Source organism: Platichthys flesus, chromosome 6 (assembly GCF_949316205.1).
Source record: "Platichthys flesus chromosome 6, fPlaFle2.1, whole genome shotgun sequence".
Taxonomy (NCBI): domain Eukaryota; kingdom Metazoa; phylum Chordata; class Actinopteri; order Pleuronectiformes; family Pleuronectidae; genus Platichthys; species Platichthys flesus.
Window position 1 is genome coordinate 20,538,380 of NC_084950.1, and position 15,094 is coordinate 20,553,473.

A 15,094-nucleotide genomic window follows, 5' to 3' on the forward strand; every position below is an offset into this window, starting at 1 on the left:
TATATTTGTTCACTAGTGTGGTTTTCAATGAGAGAACTTTTAGTATCAATAAATCCATTCAAATTTCGAAAATACTGTCACTCAAAACCCTGTGCTCATACTCAAGATGCTTCTCCTTGTGCTTTGATCCGCTCTGCTTGTGCTGTGAGCTTGCACTCAGATATTTTGTTGCCTGGACAGATTTCCTGCGCTTCAGCTTCTTCTGTCAAAATTCCGTAACCAACAGAATGCCCTGTGTAGTGTTGACACAACAAAATTGCCCCGTCCTAGTTGTGGGTGTGGTAGCTTTACTTCTGTAGGTAAACCAGTATGATAGAAAAGCCGTGGAGGGCAAAAGTGCATGCCAAATTACCTGCCCTAAGGGGACTCTCACCTAAGTAAACTAACTTTAACACAAGCACAGAGGCTGCGTGAGTGAGAGGAGAAGAGCTGAAGCTGGAGCAAAGGAAACCAGTCCAAGCAACAAAATATAATACACGCACATTTTGAGCAAAAGCAGAGCAAATCCCAGCACGAGCAGGGGCTGTTTGAGTGTGAGTGCAGGGTTTTGAGGGAGAGCAGAAAAAAATTGTGAACCTTCTCTCAAATTCAGATTCTTGGATAAAGAAAAAAGAAAACCCATTGAGATGTGGGGAAGCCGTCATGGAGCGAGAGAGAAATCACATCACTACACAACAACAACATTTGCGACACATTGACAAACTGTGTCACAAATTTCATGAGGCCAAACCAAGGTGCAAAAGGAGGAAACAGGTCGGTGGGTCACTGTTCTCCTAACGAATCAGATCATCCTCATCATCAGCAGATGAAGATGGCAAGAACTTATTAGATGAGAATAATTCCAGACAGTTACAGTGTTACAGGCCCTGTGTCTCATCAAACTGTGTTTTCAAGGTCAAGAATAAACTTTGCAACTCGACTTTAGAATACAACAGAATACTGTAGAGAATAATGGGAAATTTAAACATCTACAAACTTCAGTTGCTGCCGAAAAACCTGGGATATGGTGAAAAATCCAGCGCAGGTCCATTAAGAATCCTTCGGGTTATGTAAACAAATCTCATCAATTAACCTTATCAACGTCACTATCAGTAGCTACCATAAAGAAATGACATCCCGAGAGAGACCTCATTCAGACCTGGGATGAACATCCGCCCTGGGAGACAAGTGGTCAGCTTCAAATTCAGATCTGAACGCATCCAAATGTAAAACTTAGCGCTGACCACTTTTGATCAGATCTCTCAGTGATGGATGTCAATACCAGGTCTACACGAGGCCAGGACAGAGACTCTAAGAGGAAAAAGAGAGCATTCATCACAACAAACAACACTGCACTCCCAAACGGGGGGGGGGGGGGGGGGGGGGGGGCACCTCTCTCCTGGTCCCTAACAAGCTGATCCGCCCCTCGCCGGTGGAAACGTATTCCTCAGTCTGCAGAGGGAGAGTCTGTTAGAGGGGCCGAGAGGATTCAGAGGTTCCACTGACCCTCAGCAGCGTTTGCAGCCACATCACCAGTGGACATACTGGGACCCTGACCAAGCAAAGGGCTACCTCTGAGTTTATACTGGTGTGTTTGCCTTTTTTTAACTTTTCAGTTACGACTTATATACAGATTTTCATTATTGCCGACTATTTTCAAAGCACATCATCCTTTATAGACCTTTGCAAACCAGTTCAACTGACCTAGATTTGAGATATGCTTGAAACACTGTAGAACTCTGTCATCTGTAAACATACACTATAATGACATGGTATTGTTATTGCTGAGCACTTACTCTGAAAACCCTGCTCGTTATTTTCTGTGCAGACAAACACAGGGAATTAACATGGACTAACATAAACCTACACAAGCGTTACACGAGTGTTATCTTTCTTTAGTTTCATTTTTTGTTTATTCCAAGGTGTTTACTTTATCTTTGGCCATCTATACAGAGATCCATTGATAAACCTATGAATACAGTATATCCTGTATATTAATACCATTGTTACAGTCTTAAAGTTCAGTTTTAGAGAGGTGCTGATGATCAATTCGAGGGATGCAGTATAGTGTTGATGAATTGTACTGTGTTATACAGACATGTGTTTACATTACTTTACATTAATCATGGTCGGCTACATGACACAAACATGTCTATGTAAAATACAGCACATTTCAACCATCCTCGTCGTAAAGTTGAATCAACACGTCTCTTCAACCGGTATTTATCATTTCAAAGTTAAATCTGATTCTAATGCAATATTTGAGCGCCTGAGGTTTTCCAGTTTAGTTAGTTTAGTTCTCTTTAGGTTCATGCAGGGTCCATGCTGATTTGTGATCTGTAAATCATTTGCAAGACATCAAACTGACGTCACAAGCTGATTTAATTTGATTCTTGCCAGACCACATTGAGAGACATAAGACTCTGGGCTTTGGACTGCAGACCTAGTAGCAGGTATGAGGTACGATGTCAGGAAATCAATAATATGTCAGGGTTTCTGTGAATGCAGCTGCAGGGAGATTTTCCAAAACTGAACTCGCTCACAGCTCCATTCTGACCTGATGTCAAAGTGTTCTCACTGTGAAAGACTGGCTGTTTACAGCAAGTCTCAAATCTCTGCGTGGGAAACAAATATCTGGATTGAAGGATTAGGCAAATTAGAAGTGAAATAAATGCTTTGGAAAATAGTCAGCAGTAATGCAATAATTTATCTAAAACACAAGTCCCCTGGTGTGGCCTGCTCTGACCCCCCCCCCCCCCCCCACCCCCCTCTCTCTTTTATCACACCAGTCATATCGAAGTAAAATGCACCCGTGGCCTCATCTTGAAATCTGCGTCACAAGTAAACAGCAAGTTAATAATGAGTATGAAACATTGAGCAGTGAGTAAAATATCTGCACCATTCAGTTCAATGATAACAAACATAATGAAGACCAACAAATCAAGTTCACAGGTCATTCCTGCTGTTTCAAATCCAGTGGTTTTACCTCTTGATTTTTACAAAGAAGTGACAAACTTGATTTTATGTCTTCTTATACAAATATACACATTGCTTGTGAACCGATGGCACATGGAGTGAAGGGGATGGAGGAAAAGAGGATGCTTTACGTACTCTGTATTTATATATTAGCCTATTGTTCATCTGTAATCCATAAGAATGTAAACGTAGCAAAAAATATATTTATCATATCAAGGTGAATCTCTGCAAAAAAATACTGTTATAATTCGTAGGTGCCGACCACCTGAAACCAGGTTGTCTGTAGAGACAGGGGAAACTGCTGCTCTGAGATCTGATCCCTTCTGCATCACATGTGCTATCGGCTCAAAAACCAGTAAGAAATTACCAGGACGGGGGCGAGCGAGCTGCTGCCGAACAGATGCAAGTGCAGCAGCGAGGGTTGAGGAGTTCAGCAACTCCGACTGTTTTCCTAGTGGATCTGGACTTTTGAAATTGAGTATTCTGATTTACTTTTGCTCTAAGAATTAATCCTCTTTTCTCCTCTGGGGCCCATTCTCCTCCGTAGTGGGTGGAGTTGTTAAGCAGCATGTGAAAACAGCTGGAGGCCAAACAGGATGCATGTTACTGGCGAGCTGTTAATGCTGATGGGGCAGTAAATGAATGACAAATGGCTGGTGAATGAGGAATCAAAGTTATATTGGAAGGGAGGCTCTGGTGACTCTGTGTAACTCCTCTGAGGCACTGCTCTGGGGCAGGAGCAACTCTCGCTCCCCTCCATCTTTTGGGGCCCCTGGAGACCCCAGAGGGCCCCTGTGTCTCTGTATGTTACTGTTCCCACTGCACGCACAGACTCCTTCACCTCCACGTTGCGCACGGAGGGATCTGGGGCCGCTTCAGGCCAGTCAGGCAACTCCTGGTAGCCCCCAGTCTTGGCATTAAGCAGGTGGGACAATGAACCCAACTGGAAATGGTCTCGATCTGCAAAAAACACAAGGAGATGGAATCAGGGGAGTTGAACAACAGAGAGAAGAACAACACAATATCAGAAAACATTGATGGTGCATTATCAATTGAAAGTTCCCATAACTTGAAGGCTTTGGTAAATGTAAACAGGAAGTACAGTGTTGCCAAGGGGTCAGTTACAGTGGCCAAGATGTCTCACACAAGCGCATTGACGGACAATGTCAACAGGTAATGACATTGAAGTGAGTAGAGTTACTGGTCAAGCCTGTCGCCACTTAAAATGTGATACATGAGCTCCATTATTAATTTGTTATTAGCATTTATTTATAATAATATGTATTGTTATTTTGTATTTATAATTATTTTTAGCAGTCGCTGTTTGAAACACACCCATGGATGTACACGTAGCTATCAATGGACATACAGTATTCAAGCTTTGCGGCTGAGATCAGGTGAGGACTTTTAAATCCTCACTGTACCTTTAAATGGAGACTCGAGGATCGGTGCAGGTTTGAGGGCGAGGAACAGTTTCTTGGCGTACTTGCTCAGAGCCCCACACTTCTCCGTGGGCACAATGAGCTGGCGAATGAAGCGCGCCCGATCGCGGATGTCGTAGTTCTGGTCATACTTGGCCAAGTTGAGAACATACTGCGTCAAAAGTTTGGTCTGTGACAGGAAGGAATATTCAAAACATGGAGTATGAGGAAAGAACCAACAACAGTAGCTGCTACCCAATGAATAGATGCATTTACAGTATATGAATGTGTAAACAAATGTGTTATGACGTGCTTATATAAGTGAAGAAGTCAGGTTGGTCAGACATCTACAGTTACAGGACGACTACTCGATTCTTCAATACATATTTGATACAATCGAGTTGACCGTTAAGTACAAGTGACAAAACAGAATTACACGAGCAAGGACCTGTTTGGAGTTGGTGAGGTAAAGCTTTGCAGCCAAATTGAGGATTTGCAGCTTGACAATGTCGTCTTCATTCGTAAAAGACTTGGCCATCTTCCTCAGGACATCCGGGGCGATCTTGGGTACGTGCTCACAGTACTCTCCAATCAGCCACAAGATACTGGCCCTGGCCATAGGCACCTGGTAACACAGATTAAATGGCTGTAGTATGTGCACCTCTATCATTTCCCCTGGTAATGGACGGGAGTAACATTCTCAGGTTTTGTTGAGGTAAATATCATTTGACAAGCTCATACAGGAACCCGTCATGTTTTCCATGCAAATTGAAAAACCTAAAAACGTTTTCGTATATAAGACTCTCACCTGGATGTTGTCTGTTAGTTTGGCCATGTGCTTGATGATGTCGCTGTGCTTCTCCGGTTGCATCTGCAGCAACTTCTTGATAACAACCACCGACTCGGCCACAACCAACTCTGCACAACAGGACAAATTCAGTTATTGAAGATCAAATTTGAATTAGTAACCCTTTCTTTCCTATTATTCTTTTGTACTAAAATGAATTCAGATTCAGTCCTTCACTCTTTTAGTTGAGTTTTCCTTTATACTTTGGCACTGTTCAAAATATTATACTTTTTATAGTTGGCTCATGAATATGGAGACACAAAAGCTGTCCTTCGGAGCCGATGACGGCTGCATCCTTCATCGGCCGCGTAGACTTTGTCAGCCGAAACCGGAATGAGAGTCTGGTCTTCTTACGTTCTTCCAGCCATTGCCTGGCAACAGAGCAACATTGTTGCTTTGGTTGATTAAAAACATTAAGAATATTTGTACCTCTTGCTGTTGGGTCAAGTGCTTACATTTAAAAATACATTATTCTTATGTTTTTTCGCCTCCCTGCCGCCAGTACCTCTGAAGCCAATAAATCATGGGAAATGAAATGATGTGAATGATCCACCTAGTGGAGCCTCCCTTGCTCGGGGGTGGGAGGACACATTTGTTGGCCTCATTTGAAGGTCCCTTCGAGTTGGAACGGTATAGTCGCATCGCTGTGATGCAGCCAAATGCAGCCTCCGAAGAATGCAGCCCTCAAATTGAGACACAGCTTATATCTGATGTCTGATGCCATCTACATCCTTCAATCCCCCAATATATAACGTGTACCGCTTAGGAGGCATCTAGAAGATGAAATTAGAGGACGTACCGTCTCGGTTGGACAGCAGCTGCACCAGGCCGTTCAGACACGTGTCCCTCACCTCGCCGATGTTGGTAGCACAGCGGCCGATTGCTTGGATCGTAGCAGCCACAAAATCTTTATCCATGCTTTTAATGTACGTCTAGCAGAGAGAATATTCACTGAGTACAGGACGACATAAAAGGAGCCCGCTGCCGACATGTCCCCCATGCTGGAGGACAGATCTGCACATTTTGGACTAAAGACAAGAGTGAGTCACAGATTCTCCTTCAGTTTACCTGAAACTCTCTGAGGATGGTGGAGATGTTCGTCTCATTGGCCAAATTAGTGAGAACCTCCAGCTGTAGAAGACAAAACATGCGTTCTTTTAATACTGCATGATTAAAATGGAAACACAACACAGCATTGACTGTTTAGACACGATTTGACGACCATGTTTACTTAAGAGTACTTCTGTCGCCAACTTCAATGAAACATTTTGACTTTCTTCACATCGATGTTACATCTTAAAAACGGCTTCGCTCTTATTCACGAGGATTGACTTTGTGAAGCAGAGTAACAAGTTCTAATCAAATCCTTTTGTTTTCACCATTCAGAATGACATAGATAAATGACACTTACACAAAATGCACAAACGATTCAGTGTAACAGGGTTTGAAATAAGATTGACTAAGATGCTACAAATGCCCCGATGTAAAGAGAATTATTTGCCCTGCATTTATTCAGACTTAATATAATATAAGAGAAAGGACTGAAGAATAAAACAGAAAAGAACCTTGAGGACTTTAATCAGGGTTGGGTCAGTGGAGCGGATGTAGAAGCTCTTCAGGTACGGCTCAAACATCCCCTGAGGAACATAAGACAGGGAGAAAAAAAAAGATTTAAAATGCAGCTTCATCAGTGTTTTTAGATGCACAATACAACACAATAACACACAATACAGCCCCACTTGTGACTCACCCTTCTCTTGATCGACATGGTTGCCACGTTCTGGAGAACAACAAACTGGACCTCACTGGAGGAAGAGACAGAAACAAGAGAGGTTGATGAGGAGCAGGAGGAGGAAATAAAAGAGGTCTGGCCTCCTCTCGCCTCTCCTGGGTATTTGACCTGAGATGCTCTGTTGGACGTCCACTGCTATTTACAGCAGTGCTACTAGTTATTCTAAATATTAGGAATCATTAGGAAAATATAATTTAACATAAATACAGCACACATATATAATCAGCCAAGACTGGTAATATCGCTTTTAATAACGTTTCACATTAGATAGCTTTATTTTTCAAGGTGGTAAAGGTGTGTAATTGTTATAAAAGCTGAGGCACCACTCACTCCACACAAATTAAGACAGCTGATGAATCTCATTGCAATGAATTTCCAGACAAATGCTCTGCAGTGAGAAACAGGTGTTTGGTTATTTCTGAGTGATGATTCCATTTCAGCCCACCCGGAGCCACAGAAGCACTTGTTCAATAAGAGGCTGACACTGTGCAGGACTTACAGCCAAGAGGCCGCCCATGATCCGCCATCACTCTTTATGCTTTATGGCTTCATGTTTTATTACCCCATGCAGCCTCACTGGGCTCTCTGTTTAAATTCACTTTCTCTACCGTGGCTATAAAGATTTGTTTCACTACCCTCACTTGTCATTTTCTTGTTGCCACACTGTTCCACATTGCTGACTTCCATGGTCATTACAGCTCTCTCTTGTCACACTCGGCTGCGTGGTTTTTTGGCAGTTTGAGTATTTCTTTCCTTCCTTCATTCCTTCTCAAGTGGGACATTTTCAGCCTCAGCTCACTTCTTGGCTGCAGCACGATCACACTGTGAGAAGGCTAATCCTGCAGGGCGGACACGTTGCTGCCCAAATCGATATCTACCTATTTCAAAATTATAGACGGAATCACTCACCTGTGACTCCTCAGGAGACGCACCAGGGCCTTGGCGATCACCCCGACCTCTGCTTTAGGGGCAAGATGGAAATACAGCTGAGCCACAGCCATCACCACCTGGAGTGTTAATCAGAAGTATAGGTCTTAAGTCTGTCAGCCATAGAATCTCATGTACATAAAAAGGCTGAAAACACTGCGTCCTAAACTTTGTTCTCCATTGTAGATTAATTCATTTCCAAATGTCCCAACGCATCACTTCCGTGCACTGCCTCGTTCTGCAGTGCAGTGCAGATGTGTGTTGAGAACGTTTCACACCCCCTTTGCAGCTCTCAACTAAAAGTGAGAAGAATGAAGGTTATTTCAAGTGCAAGAAATAATTTGGTGGTGAGTCATTCAAGTTTGCCTTTAGGTCTTTTGAGATCTCATTCAGCTCGATGCACACAAATTAAACCTACATTCACTTGGCTACTGCAGAACAGGCACAACATTGACACACTATGGATGTGATTGTGTTAGCAAATGGAGGCTCTCGTTTTGGGTCATGTTTCTGGCTACCTGGTGAATGTAAGTGCAAAGATACTCTTTCCTTTTCAGCTTTGTTCTGTTCTCAATCAACGCACTGAGGGAGATGTGGCTCTTTAGCTGCTTCATGTTTCACCATGTTCACCAGCTAGTCACTAACTGTGTCTGCTCAACACTGGCTCCGATGCTCACTCACTCGTCAAGTTTAGCTTTTTGAGCCCATTTTGAGACTGAATAAAAAAGATTAGACTGCTGCCTGTTGCTGTGAGGGGGGTGACAGTACAGATAAAACAAATGAGCTGAAACTATGAAGGGAGCTTCAAATTCCGATGACCAATCTCTGTAGGTACAAACCCTTACACATAATGATGGTATCAATTAAGAAATACTGCCCGTTTTTATGTCCAATGCCCCTTTGGGAAAACGCATGCATGTGGCAAGTTCCCACAGCTATTCAGTGAAGAAGAGAAGAGGAGCTTCAAACAGGCAAAAGAAACCACTTGAAGGGACCTGGTGGTAAAGTCGAAGCACATCTAACAACTTTAACAATGTGCTGCATTACAAGCACATTGAGTGGCTTCAACAAGACAACAAATACAATATGCCTGCTCACATACTGTACCATTATTGACAATTAGTGCCTTCATCTCTATCAGACATTTTCTTATGCAGAAATCCAGGATGTTTTGTTCCACCTCCTTTAACATTGCTGACATGTGCAGGGGACTGATATCTCTGAGTGTGTGAAAGTTGGTTCAGATCCAACTCAGATCTGGATCTAGTGACTTAAAATGTGATTTCACAAGGGAACATTAGGGCTTTGGAGGAGATTTGCATCCTACTGTCATTCTAGTTTCCTTTATTAAACTGACTCTAGGTCAGCTCTGACTGAAGCCAAACCTGCAGTTACACGCTCTACCATGGTTACCATGGTAATCACAGGGAGACTTTATCGGGCGGTGCTCGGTTATGATGATGTAACATGTGTGTATAATTTAAAAGTGCAGTGGTCTCACAGCTGCGTTGCGGCTCTGCAGCAGCGGCTTCGTGTTCCTCAGAAGAAGCCGGTGATCTGGATCCATCACGTACGGTTTCCTCTTGGCCAAGGAGGCAGCCTCGGCTTTCTTATCTTTGTCGTCCTCCTCGTCTTCATCCTCATCTTCATCAGAGCCGTAGAAGGTCTTGTCCCCCCCCTCCTCCAGCAGCGACTCCTGCAGAGACAGTGTGGATAAACAGTGTGTCTCTCTAGCATGGAAAGCAGGTGCTGGCCGCTTAACAAGTCACCTCAAGTCACCAGATGTCATTTGCTCAGAGGGACACATCATCACCGGACCTCCTGACAAATTAGTTTGTCAAAATGCTGGTACCACTTTGTCGCTGCATATTACCAGAATAACAATATTCGACTCAATTTGATGCTCATGAGAAAAATAAGTCGACAGGTGGGTCTGGAAAAACTGATAAATACAGAAAAACAATTCCAGAGGTGGCCAACGGAGCAAGAGGGAATTAAGAGAGGATGTTTTCAATTTCTGCCTCTGCACAGAACAATGGCAGAACTGAATGAATGTACTTAATCCAACTAAAGAACAGCTGAACTGCTGTAAATGAGATACACCTGTTGAGCATAGCAATCTCCTAAAATACTATTCCTATGCAAATTAGTTGTGACAAAACATATTTCTGAGTTTGTATGGACTGCTTCTACATGCAACAATCAATGAAACATTCAGTTTATAGTCCTTTATGCATTCAGATTAATTGATATTAGATAGATAGATCAGTATTGTACTACACAGTAACCTGTGTTTCTGTACAACAGAGCTGAGAGGATTTTAAAGTTGATTGATTTTGATTTTGATTTATTGGCGTGAAGTATTTTTCACACATACAAGGAATTTGATTGGTTTTACATTGCTCTCAGTCTACTTAGATAGAAAAAGACTGACTGAACAAATAAGTAAAAGAATGGTATTTAAATACTCAAATTATAATGGTGGATGGTCCGGACTGTTTGGTGCAATGTTGATGTGAATGTGCATGTGCAAAGTGAAAATGTCCATGTGAAAAGAAAGTTATAGTATATGCAGTATAGTGGAAACACCATGAAATGATTCACACTAAGGGTATGCACAAAAGTCAACTGGTTCTGTATGTTGTAAACAATGTGTGAGTTGTGCAGTAAATTAGTGCAATGAAATAAATCATATAGTAAAAATATACAGAAATATATGTATATTACTATTACAAGGGATATTCAGTCAATGGACGATAAATGAATTAACAAAAATGAAATTGTTTTTATGCGACTCATTTCAACCATAATACCAAACAATTACTTGTTCCAGTTCTCTGTTTCAGGAAATATTTGTTGTTTTTTGGACTGTTCCACAGTGGTCACACAACGGCACTTTGAAGATGTCACGTTGGGACAAGGTGATGGGATCTTTGCACTATTGTTTCTAAGTGATTCATTTATTGATTTAAAAAGAAAAACAGTCATGAAAATGGGAAAGTAAACATTCTGTATGTGCTTGTCACTCACGTTCATGTTTGGGTTGAGGAACTGCGTTCTGGCGTAGCGGGTCAACATGTTGATGATGACGACCTGCCCCCACTCCTCCACATCGATCAGGAGGTTACACAGCTTCCTGTAGTTCTTGTGGATCAGGTCAATGCGTTCTGGACACACCTCTTCGAAAGCCATGACAACACTTCCTGCCACCAGCTGCAGCAAATGTACAAGCACACAACAAGATGCTCGTCACATCTTGAGATGAAAAATAAAAGCTGAGAATGAAGATTTAGTGCCTATTTCTGTCTTTGATAAATTTACCTCTTTTCACCTATGCCTGTTTGTTTGTTTGTTTGTTTGTTAGCAGAATGACTAAAAAGTATTAAAAAGGTTCGCACCAAACTTGTCGGAGGGATGAGGAAGGGGCCAAGAAAGAACCTGTCACATTTTGGTGCATATCTAGTAAAAGGGTCAGATCCAGGGATTTGTAATTTTCTTTAAATTTTGAGATATTATTTTTATAAATATCTCAGGAACTTATATACAAGAATATACTGCTAATAATTAGATAATAAATAAGCAGCATGACTCCAAGAGGTGCATCTCAGATTGTGGCCGACCCCTCCCACCGTGGATATGGACTCTTTAAGCCACTTCCCTCTGGCAGGAGGCTGAGATCCATTAGGACCAAAACCTCAAGCCACAAAAACTGTTTCTTGCCAACAGCTGCCGGCCAGATCAATAAGGCCATAAACAATAATTGTACATTTTGCATAATATATATTTTATTGGCCTATAGTTTTTTCTATAAAAATGTTGTTACCTTTGTTAAAATATTTTCTAATTAAAAAATTGCACAAAAAAGTTAAGCGTTATAGAGGCTAGTGAGACAAGTATTGTTTGGCTTTGGCGGAGGTATGTAAGCCACTGAGTGCCAGTGGTTTGGTGAGAATTTGCAGCAGCTCATGTAAAACGAAAGCAAACAATTGTTAAGTCTTGAAAAACCAGGCCTTAAACACAGTCTGCTGCTGGGAACAGGAAATGGTTCTAATTTTCCGTACACTCCATATAATCTCTATATTTTGCACTTCCAGAGTAAAATCATACTGAATCGACAAAGTTGCATAAACCCACCGTGGTTTTGTCAGCGAGGAGTTTCTCTATGATTTCAATCAGCTGGTCCTTCTGTTCTGGATCCAAACTGAGAGCACAGAGGAACAAATCACTGACATGAAGGAGGAAATGTTGGAGAAAGAGCCGCTGAAATTACGGTCAAGAGTGTAAAACAAATGGATTTCACTTCTGCAGCAGTAATGGATTTCTGATGGATGTTCCTTTTATTGCCATAAAGAGCTATAATTCCATAAGGACGATAAGTCATAAGTCGTAAGTCAGTGGCTCTGAAACTAGGACACAGGCTTGTGTATCCTCACAAAATAGATTATTTCAAGCTCAAATTCCTTATTTATGATTCTCTGATCATTTTTAATAACGAACTGTAGAGAACTCTAATAAGTACTGAAGTTACATAATCTAATAAAGGAAAATAAAAATCACCATAAAGGTCACTGTGGTGCTAGAACCCACAACACTGAGTCATAACCGTTCTGTTTCCAGGGCTGCATGTGGGCTACAAATGTGAGGCTGTAGGTCACCTGTAGAGTTTGGGAATCGCGTGAGCAGCAGTCTTTCTGACGTATGGAGACATGTCGGAAGCAGCTTCTTTGATGGCCAGCATCATTATCGGGACGATTATCGTGACGCGGATGCTGGAGAGGACTCGCAGGGCGCTCGCTCTGATCAGCTGGTTTGGATCCTGCGATAGCACAACACAACATAACAGATGTTGGTTTTCAAGGTAAGAGCCTGGATGTATATGGTAAATTAAACAATAAAACTAAATAATCTGCAGGCGTCTATTTCATTTTCATTTTCATTTCGGTCATTTTCATTATTTAACTGCATTACTAGTTATTTCCTAAAACCCACGCAATCAAACTAAGGGGATACTTTGTAAAGTACAGACAAACAGATATATTTCTACTTTGTTATTATAGAAATTGTAAAAAATATCATCATAAAAGGAGTAATGTGGTTGTTTTTGTAATTGTCAGAGGGGAAAACGGCTTCACCTTCAATCCTCGCTGAAATGTGGAAATGGAGAGCAGAGCCAGATCCTGCTGCTCCTCAGCATAACGCACCAAATACACATAGACCAACTTCTTCACCTGTATCGTTGAAAAACAGATTTGAATGATGTAGATTAGTGAGGGGAAAAATTTAAAAGAAATTCCTTCAAGCCTTTACAGGAGCAAAAATGTGATTTGTAAGGTCACATTGCGATTTGACCACCAAATTCGAATTAGTTCATTCTTAATTGCAGGTTAGTGTTTGTACCAGATTTGAGGAAATCCCCTGGTGGCACTCTAGAGATATCATGTTCACAAGAGTGGGACTGACGAATAACCCGGAGCATAATGTCACCGGTCACCGTCTCTCTCGGGCATAAAAAGCAAATAAAGCATGAAGCGACAGGAAACTAAGCTCATTACAAACCTCTATGTTTTTACACGCCACGTTTTTCACCACAGCAGGGAAGAGATCTGAGGCGTTTTTTCCTCGGGCGATCATCTGCAGATAAAACCCACACCACAAAACACAAAACTCAATGACGACTTCACACTGTGACATTTTTCAGCAGTTTGAAACATTTGAAGAGAAGTTGAAAGTCTCTTTTTATCTATTCTATTTCAGTCCTTTCGCTTTGGTCTCCTCCGTCCTGCAGAGCTAATGAATGGGGAGAAGCATGCGGAGCTTCAGAGGCAGGAATCTGTAACAGCTGATGAATATTTATCAGCTGATTCTGCATCTCTCACCACTGCAGTTAAATCAGCTCAAACTATCATTGTCTTACAGAAGAGAGACGTAGGTCTTCTTCTAAAAATCTAAAAACAGTCTTAGTGGGATTTTGATTTGCATCTCTCAATACAGAGCTATCGAATAAATAAATACTCTACAGCTTTATTTAAACACTATCCTTACCTCTGTCCCTCCCTCGACCTGATACACCCTGAATGTGCCGATCAATGAAATCCCAAAGCAAACTTTATTTGTACTCACGGCCACGATCCGTTTCATCGCCTCCAGCTTCAGTGAGTCTTTGTTGCTGTCCAGCATCTCCTTCAGGTCGTCGTGTCTGAGGGAAGAACACAAGGAAAATAAGAGTCACATCTTGGTCTTCTTCAGAAGAGACGACAAACAAGGGACACAGACCCGCTTTACCCGCTGCAAGTGTTTTTTTTGCAGGATTACACAAAAACGACTTGACTGAGCACTACGGAACGTGGTGGAAGGAGGCTGTTTGTATCAGTGAAGAACTGCAGTAGTATTTATCTTTTTTAACATTGAAATCCTTGATTTCTCAGAGAATAATTCAGGAATCTCGATGAAAAATATCACAAATTGGATGTAAATTTAAATATCTTTTTAAATTGTTCTGTGAACATTTTTAAGTTATTTGCAAATTCAACGTTGGTTAATTTTACATTGTTCACATTGTTTCCAAATCACCCACCGCTGCGTTTTACTGTGAGTTTCTCATTTGATCTATATAGCATAAGAAACAGGGGTGCTGAAGTGGCTGCAACACCCCCAACTGGTGAGGGGCTGTAACTGTGAAGAATCGGTATAGTAGTCAAACTGGTTGGCTATTTAGATTAATAAAATAAATTACCAACATTGCATTGAATTAAAAAAACAGCTGTATGTAGACTTTCTCTCAGCACCCCTGCCTCTGACCGACTGCCAGCCTGCCTGTAGATAGCAGCTGCACATACACTCCTGTAGGCGCCAGTTAACCCCACCCCGCATTCACTCAACACCACTGTCAGAGAAGATGGGAACAGACCAGTCCGATCACACATGACAGGCAGGATCCTTGTCAGAGACTAATCTGAAGCGACATTTTAACCTGCTGCAGTCCAAACACACATAAACAACACAAACGCAAGTCCTCCACAAGCTGCCGCCAGGAGCCTGCAAACAGCAGCGGTGACAGATCCGAGCCGACAGGATCACTGCTGCAGCTCCCGAAGATAAAGACCACAGCCTAATTGAAAGCTGACATCTTGATCAATGACATTTTCCAGACAG

The 15,094-nt window shown here is 41.9% G+C and overlaps 1 protein-coding gene across 3 annotated transcripts in view; it reads right to left on the reverse strand.

Annotated features, from left to right (window-relative positions):
• LOC133955809 (AP-3 complex subunit beta-2) overlaps nucleotides 1–15,094 on the reverse strand; it is a 39,585-nt gene that overhangs the window by 13,498 nt on the left and 10,993 nt on the right. For 2 of the 3 annotated variants that reach the window (XM_062390834.1, XM_062390836.1), the window contains exons 2-17: nucleotides 14,063–14,138; nucleotides 13,499–13,573; nucleotides 13,075–13,170; nucleotides 12,598–12,758; nucleotides 12,077–12,143; nucleotides 10,973–11,155; nucleotides 9,444–9,638; nucleotides 7,925–8,022; nucleotides 6,974–7,028; nucleotides 6,789–6,860; nucleotides 6,292–6,354; nucleotides 6,023–6,155; nucleotides 5,185–5,294; nucleotides 4,825–5,001; nucleotides 4,380–4,566; nucleotides 3,785–3,915 (exon numbers count right to left, since the gene is read on the reverse strand). In XM_062390834.1, the coding sequence (XP_062246818.1) occupies nucleotides 3,785–3,915; nucleotides 4,380–4,566; nucleotides 4,825–5,001; nucleotides 5,185–5,294; nucleotides 6,023–6,155; nucleotides 6,292–6,354; nucleotides 6,789–6,860; nucleotides 6,974–7,028; nucleotides 7,925–8,022; nucleotides 9,444–9,638; nucleotides 10,973–11,155; nucleotides 12,077–12,143; nucleotides 12,598–12,758; nucleotides 13,075–13,170; nucleotides 13,499–13,573; nucleotides 14,063–14,138 (1,879 nt within the window). The remainder of the gene's footprint in view (nucleotides 1–3,784; nucleotides 3,916–4,379; nucleotides 4,567–4,824; nucleotides 5,002–5,184; nucleotides 5,295–6,022; nucleotides 6,156–6,291; nucleotides 6,355–6,788; nucleotides 6,861–6,973; nucleotides 7,029–7,924; nucleotides 8,023–9,443; nucleotides 9,639–10,972; nucleotides 11,156–12,076; nucleotides 12,144–12,597; nucleotides 12,759–13,074; nucleotides 13,171–13,498; nucleotides 13,574–14,062; nucleotides 14,139–15,094) is intronic. The other variant, XM_062390835.1, reaches the window with a different exon arrangement.